Source organism: Leptonychotes weddellii, chromosome 1 (assembly GCF_054177405.1).
Source record: "Leptonychotes weddellii isolate Sample4059 chromosome 1, ASM5417740v2, whole genome shotgun sequence".
Lineage (NCBI taxonomy): Eukaryota > Metazoa > Chordata > Mammalia > Carnivora > Phocidae > Leptonychotes > Leptonychotes weddellii.
Window position 1 is genome coordinate 18,693,214 of NC_138369.1, and position 7,725 is coordinate 18,700,938.

Consider the following 7,725-nt stretch of genomic DNA (forward strand, 5'->3'; position numbering starts at 1 on the left):
TTAGAATTCAAATTTGTCAATATAACACAGAAGTCTATGATTTTAAAGACCACCTAGCCAATCTTCATTTTGTAGCTCAGGTTTGCTGGTTATGGCTTTATAATTACCCTGATAATTATATCTGGTAGCAAATCTGATACTCTGTATTGAAGATTCATAGGACAAATATGTTTCAAGATAAAATTGTATGCATACTACTGGAATAAATACAATGTGATTTATTTATAAAGGAGAACAAATTAACAATGAAAACTATTTCAGAAGTTAAAAAGGTGACACTAATTGTACTGAATACACAACCTTTTATTTTTCTTCAAATTTGGAGTTTTTTAATTATACAAAGATGAGAAGTTTTGTAACCTAAAAATATTTACTTATTAAAACTATATTAATACTTTCACAAACTATACAAAATGATGAGACAAACATGTACATTTATAGAACTGCATGTCAGTCATGCCAGATCCCTGGGGAGGGAATTCCCAGCACGACCTCATTTGTCTGTGAGGACACAGAGCAATCCTTGTTCAGGCATACACATTCAATTCCTTGTCCAGCATGGTCAGTGCTCTACTTCTTGATGGTTTCCCTCAGTTATGAATGTGCATGTCCAGTTGTCTGCTTCCTAGAGCAGACATTTACCTAAAAGAAAGTGTTATAACGATCAGTTACTAGTTATTAATTTGGATCTGCACCAAAAAAATCCAACAATTTTTTTTTAAAACGTTTTTTCAAAAGACACTTTGATAAATTTTTCAAGGGTTAAGATATATTTTTCCAAATAAGATGTCTGAATAATAACAATGTATTGGGTAACTTCTATTTTCCTGAAGAAAACTTCTCTAAGAAGATATTTTCAAAATGTAATCTCTGCAGAGTAATTTCAGATTTTAAGTTACCTTCCTCATCCACCAGCCATTGGAGGAGGACTAGGGCCACGTAGATGATTAATTCGACCCATTCTTCTGGGAGGGTTGCCTGGTGGCCTAATAAAAGAACAATTTAATTTCTACTGTTTAGTAGACATCAAGTGGTTCCTTTCAAACACTCAACAGACCCCTTTCTTTATTTAAAATAGGAACTAACCAATTAGATCAGTAGTTGAGAAAATTCAAATAGTTACAAGGACCAGACACTTAATGCACATGAGAAAAGTGAGTCAAGCAAGAAACTGTGATGACCTAACAGTACTTCCTGTAAATAAACGCCCAACTGAAACCCAGCTCCATGGAAATACAAGTCCAACCCCGTGCTGCTTCATCTTCTCTGGTTTTCCTTAGCAGTGGAAATCCAGATTCTAAAGTGAAATCTCTAGATTTAATGGTGGTCATCAGTTTTCATCCTCTAATTTAGACTTTTCCCATAGGATATTTGATATACATTTTAGCTTTGTCAAATGGACTCTATCAAATCAGAGGCAACTTGACTTAATTTACAGTAAAGCATTAGTTTTGTGAAATAGAATTTAAACCTTATATTTCCATGAGCCTATATCTATCCATCTATAATATTTAACTTAATTAAAATTACGGAGTGGTAAAAATATCTATTATCAATTTAAAAAGCTCTACCCTCTTCCATCATCATATCTGGAATCAGAGGAATTTCCATATCCTCTTCTCTTTTTCACATCTTGCTGAAGCAGAGTCTTGAAACTGAAACAAGGGGCAGAAAACAAAAATACCACTTTCAACATTATAAAATGTATCTCCATAGTTTCAGTTATGTCTGTTAACAGATGACTAAACCAACTTAGTTCCAACCCCACATTTCTCGAAGCCAGCTGGACAACACCATGTAGCACATGTCTACACAGGTGCTATGTGTTCTGGGCCAAAGCCACCATTCCTTGTCTTTCTTACATGCTAATAGGTCTCCTTGACAGAGTCAAGGAGTGACTCTGAAACCGGAGCCATCCCCAACTTCCTTCCTCCACTCAGCTATCAGGCCTCAGAGTCTGTTTTTACAGCATTGCACATTCATTTCCCCCACATTTCCCATGCCAACAGACTACCTAATGCTACTTTGCTGAGGGAGGAGCCTAAGGTGGTGTGCCAGAGGCACAGGGCTTCTGGGAATCCATCTGAATGGAATTTTCTTTACTTGTGGACGGGGAAGAATTTAAGTTAAAACAATATTTAAAAAAAACAATAGGGAGTAGGTGAAATGTGAGACTTTAAGGAAGTTTTGCACTGGGTAACTTAAGGCCCCTCTGTCCCACTGTATCTTTCTACAGAACCATCTCTTCCATTTTCCCCCCCTTCTATTTATGCTACATGCAGTCATCAGATTAATCTTTTTAAATCACAGCGACAATCCAATTAAGTATAAAGATCACAGTCTGCTACTCAAACTTCTCTGACATCTTTCCTGTGTTTCTTCCACCTGGAGTAACTTCCTCTGATGTCCACCTCCCACAATCATGCCCAGCCCAACACCCACTGTAGTATGAATTAAAGTCAATGAAGTAAGGGGCAGTCTTCCACATCTCTGCATCCCTGCAGTTCTCTGCCATGTGACATTCAAATATAAATAAATAAATAAATAAATATATATATACTCAAACTTAGCATGAGTAAGACTTGTTGGTAGTTGATGAACAATTTTCACAAAACAGCATGGGAAAGACCAAAAAATGCATTTAACTAATAATTGCTTGAAATTATGGTAAAGTTTAAATTTTTGTCTCCTGTGTTAATTCTAACAATTTAAAAAACAAATTTACTACTTGGGATATTTTTTATCAAGGTCTAACTCCCTTGTTGGTTTATTGTATAATATGGAGTAAAAGCTGCACACACTACTGCTGAAACAGCAGAGAGAAAGTGAGGCACTGTCATTTGGCATTAGAATAGGGAGGCCTGGTCCCACAGACGCGGATTGAAATGGTTACCACCAAGGCTAAGCCACAGTCAAGCCACTTAACTATCATATTCATACTTGTCAGATGTTTGGGGCAGCTTTACCACCACAAAAGTCTTAATTTCACTTAGCAAAAGCTAATAATTAAAATATATACATTATAATTAAAAACTTTCAGAAAGGCTCAGCTTGTTTAAGAACCTCAACATAATGTACCTAATGTACTTCTGTTAACTTAAATATCAGGGCTAGTAAGAGCACTGTTAACACTTACAACAAAACCACAAACTCTGCTATTCCCCAGAAGAAATCTGTTATCAAAGATAATCTCCATGGGGACTGACTCCGGCTGTCCAATACTTGTCCTACAGACAAGAAAAAAGAAACTTCAGTTAGTACTACAAATCCCTGACACAACATGTATTACAATTAGTTGCTTAGGGAACAATAAAACTCAATTTTCAACTTGTTCACTCTTCCAGATGGCCAACACAAGGAAAGGTTTGTTATGTGTTCATCCTTCTAAGGAAGCGTTCAGGGAAGTAAAGCTCTATGATCTAGGGGTCATTCTTTTAACATGTCAAATGTTTTCCTATGTTCCTAATTTTGGTGAGTGACAATTCAGGTATTTTTTTCTCTTTTTAAATTGTGGCAAAATATAAATAAAAAAATTCCCATTTTAACCATTTTTAAGTGTACAGTTCTATGGCATTAAGTACATTCACACTGTTGTACAACCATCACGATCTTCCATCTCCAGAACTTTTTAAATCTTCCCCCAGCTGAAACTCTGTACCCATTTAACACAAACTCCCCTTTTCTCCCTTCCCCTCCTTCTGGCAACCACCCTTTTACTTTGTCTCTATGAATTTGACTGCTCTAGGAACCTCATATGAGGACTCAGACAGTATTCTTACTTTGATGACAGGCTTATGTCTTCAAGTCTCATCCATGTTGTAGATGTGTCAAACTTCCTTCTTTTTAAGGCTGACTAATATTCCATCATATGTATAGGCCACATTTTGTTTATGCCTACATCTGTTGATGGACATTAGGTTGCTTCCACCCACTGGCTATTGTGACAATTCTGCTATGAATGCTGGTGCATGAATCTCTGTTTATTCCAGTATTTTGAGGAAACAAATGGAATGAATGAATATAGAAGAATATTCACACCACTTCCACTTTCCTAAATGTGAAAATATTTCTTTTCACTTGCGAAGTCTCTTTCCTGTATAAAAAAAGTTGTTTATACACACTCTTACAAATCTTTAGTTATGTTAAAATTTCCATAAATCAAAGAGTCTGGGTGTTCTAAGTACTGAAGAGAATTTGCCTTGTTCATTAAAATAACCACTATTTTTCTGTAATTCCACTGTAATGGGATGCTGTTGATTCTAATTATGGATTCCAGGTTTTTTTTTTTTTTTTAAGGTTTATTTATTTGAGAGGGAGAGAGAGAGAAAGAGAGGACATGCACACACTAGCGGGGGAAAGGGCAGAGGGACAGAGGAACAAGCAGACTCCCCACTGAGCAGGGAGCCAGACACTGGGCTCAATCCCAGGACCCTGGGATCATGACCTGAGTTGCGAAATCAAGAGTCGCACATCTAACCAACTGAGCCACCCAGGTGCCCGTATGGACTCCAGTTTTGTCTTAAGCACAAATGAGGATCTATTTTTCAAACCACTTTAAATAATGGAGCTACAACATGAAAAGTTAGTGCTCTAGTTTTAGCCTTGAGAATTAAAAGGTCAGAATATTTTGGGAGAAGAGCTGTCAACCACCTCTCCTCTCCATTTTCTCAAGGGCTTCACCACACTCACCTCCACCCCCTCAGTCAGGGTCTACAATTCCTCTTTCTTTGTCTGCCTTACTTTCAAGGATCCACTTGGACCTGAGCTCTCAATGGAGCTATTGACAAAAAAGAGATACACTTCAAGACAGAGCATGGGTGACGCGCTTGGTTCTGCCTCTTACTAGCTCTGCTTCATTGGCTGATGTGATATTTTCCTGCTCTGAGAAAAAGTTTTGCAAGGCTAGTCATCATTTAGGATTGAAGAAAAAGTCTTGTGACAGTAACATAAATGTTTCCTCACTGTGAAGTGCTGATAAATTCAACCCTTCTAAAGACATTTAACTAGAACACATCAATTCCTTCTTTGTGACTCTAAAGAACCCTTTGTATGCACTTGCATTGTTCTATCTTGCTTTTAGCACTTTTCCCTCCTAGTTTCCGAAGGCAGAAACCTCCCCTCCCCTCCCCTCCCAATATCCGCAGAGGGAAATAAGTTGCTTGGATGTAACTGGCATTTCTCAACTATAAAAGTGAGATAAAAGGCCTTAATAGGACCTTTATTTATGTGGATCCACTATTAAGGGACAGGTGAGGCTAGGTAGGGGAGGGATAGGTAGTGGGCTATGGGATCAGGCTCACAAAAATCACAAAAATATGGAGGTGTAAGGAAACCAGAGATAAGGGAACAAACCAGACCACCCTGCCGTAGGTGTCAGAGGTGGGGTCTTGTTATGATAGCTACTTGTGACCAACAAAGAATTACGGACCCTAAAAAGGAAGTAAGCCATTGAAGGTGTTATTACTAGTACTTACTCAATGGTGCTATCAATAGAGATGTTAAAAGGATTTAAGTTCCCTGGTTAGTTTTCTATAAAAGACCAACCCTAAAGGCCCTAACGGCCCTCAGTCCCTGTCAGGACCCCTCTCACTCCTGAGAGCTTTTTCTTATCCTCACTTAATAAAACTCCCATCGCTTTACTCTCTTGTCCTCGAGATTCATTTTTCGACTCGGTGAGACAAGAACCTCACTCTCCCACTTCACTATGACAATGCATACACACGAAGACATACTACAAAGAATTACTCAATAATGCATAAATAGAAGCTGCCAGCCTTTAGCCACAAAGGATATAACACAAAGTCTGCAAGTGCCCCAAATACGATGAAACTTTGATGCTTTTGTGTAGGGTCCATCAACCTACTTGTTTCATTTTTAATTGGGCGAGGAGGAGGGGAGCCATTTTGAAGTGCAGAGAAATGCAAAGTGCACTCAGCCAGAAGACTTCTCACTCACCGCCTTAATCCTCTCTGATGATAAACAGATGACTTAAATAGAACAAGGACCTAGCTCCAGCGATCCTGCTTGTTAAGACTGCACCAAGGCACTGATTTCACCTGAGTCAAACAGGTGGGCAGACAGTTTTGGTATTGGTCTGACCCAGTCATACTGTGTCCTTCCTTTCCAGACACTTTTTTAAATTAAAATTTATTTTGGAGAGAAAGAGAGAGCGAGAGATCAAGCGCAGGGGGTAGGAGCAAAGGGAGCGAGAATTCCAAGCCGACTCCCCGATGAGCGCGGAGCCCCAGGCGGGGCAGATCCCACCACCCCCAGATCATGACCTGAGCCAAACCAAGTGTCCGATGACGCTCAACCGACTGAGCCACCCAGGTGCCACCAGACACTTTCTTTGTAGAGTCACTGTATTAAGTCACTCTCAGATTCTCTACTCTGGGAATAATTACCTTGTTCCTACAGGGGGCGGTGCTTCTTCCTGTGCCCCTTGGAATTAGGGCAAAAAAAATTACGTGTATGACTAGCTACCAACTCCTGGGGGCGGGGGAGGGGGAAGGGAAGCCGACCCTATTTATTTACTTCTCCTCATACATTATAGAGAAAGACCGTCTAGTAGATAACAGCAAGGACGCTGACAACAGTCACCTCTGCTCGAAACCCGACTGAACCATTAACTACCTTAGTGCTGCTAGGCAACCTACTGGACCTAGCTGCGCTTCAGAATCTCCGCCCCTAAAACGGGATAGCAAAACAACTACCTGAATAGGGCTGCTGTAGAGACTGAACAGGTTGATCGCGAAAAAGTTAAAACAGCGCCTCACACACGGGCGCTACGCAGACGGTGTTAACCCTGTTGTCCTAACTAGCTAAGGACGCGGTCGTCCGATAGCAAACACCACGATGGCGACACCCACAGTCAGAAGGTGGGCGAGGGCGCCAGGCAGCCGGCACCGTCGTCACCACCGGGACCTAGGCCCCCGCCTGCGGGCTCAGGGACGCTCGGCTGACGCGGCGCAGGGCCGAGAGACTTCGAGAAAGCCGCGCCGGGTCGGCGGGCGAGGATGGAAGAAACCCGGGTCCGGCTTCCCGGACCAGCGGCCGCCCCCGAAGACCCTACAACTCACCATTCGAGATGTAAACCATCTTCACCCCTTGTTCTCGCCTTCCGGAGCGACTGAGGGGCTTGGCCCCTCTCGGCCTCGGTATCTCCCTCTGCGCCCCGCCCTTGAACGTCACAGCCCACAGTTAGACCAACCGGCGACGGAAGAAGGAGGTGGACAGAACCCATTGGCTGCTGGGAGGGACACGCACACGACTGCCGTTTTTTTTGCGTCGTCACGCTGGCGACTTCCGGTAGAGCGAAGGCTGCCGGGCAGGTGACCGGAAGTGATGTTTGGGATTTAACCCGTAATCGCGCGCCTTTCTGACTCTTGGAGTTGAGCGTTGAAGAGTTCGTATCCACCGCCCGGTGAAGAGAAATTGTTTTCTAGTTGCTTGATGGGCCCAGGGTCGGGAAGGCGAAACTCTACATGTACAATGGCTTGAAGAAGTGGTGGCAGGAGGAAGTTCCTGAGAATATTCCAGAAGTGTTGATACTTGAGGGTGTGGAGGGCAGTGCCTTCCGGCTGAGGCGGTAACCAAACTCTACGGAGCTTTATTGTCCTGTTTTTGGAATATACAGACAGGCACCCACTAGATGTGTTCATTCTTTATAAAACCAGTGTTTCTGCTCTTGGTTCACCAGAAGCGAATGGAATTGTTAGCTCTTGT

General features: G+C 41.7%; 1 protein-coding gene across 2 annotated transcripts; it reads right to left on the reverse strand.

Annotated features, from left to right (window-relative positions):
* Nucleotides 1-203: 203 nt before the first annotated feature.
* On the reverse strand, nt 204-7,234 carry SELENOK (selenoprotein K). 2 transcript variants are annotated; one of them, XR_004077502.2, is made up of 5 exons: nt 7,080-7,104; nt 3,137-3,227; nt 1,572-1,655; nt 900-986; nt 204-642 (listed from the first exon to the last, which is right to left on the reverse strand). XR_004077502.2 is itself a non-coding variant. In XM_006739224.3 (4 exons), exons 1-4 carry the CDS (start codon nt 7,096-7,098, stop codon nt 896-898), a joined length of 285 nt encoding a protein of 94 aa, XP_006739287.2. In that variant the 5' UTR covers nt 7,099-7,234. The 2 variants fall into 2 exon arrangements, 1 of the variants encoding a protein (XP_006739287.2); XM_006739224.3 differs by lacking the exon at nt 204-642 and having other exon boundaries at nt 896-986; nt 7,080-7,234.
* Between the last annotated feature and the right edge of the window lie 491 nt (nt 7,235-7,725).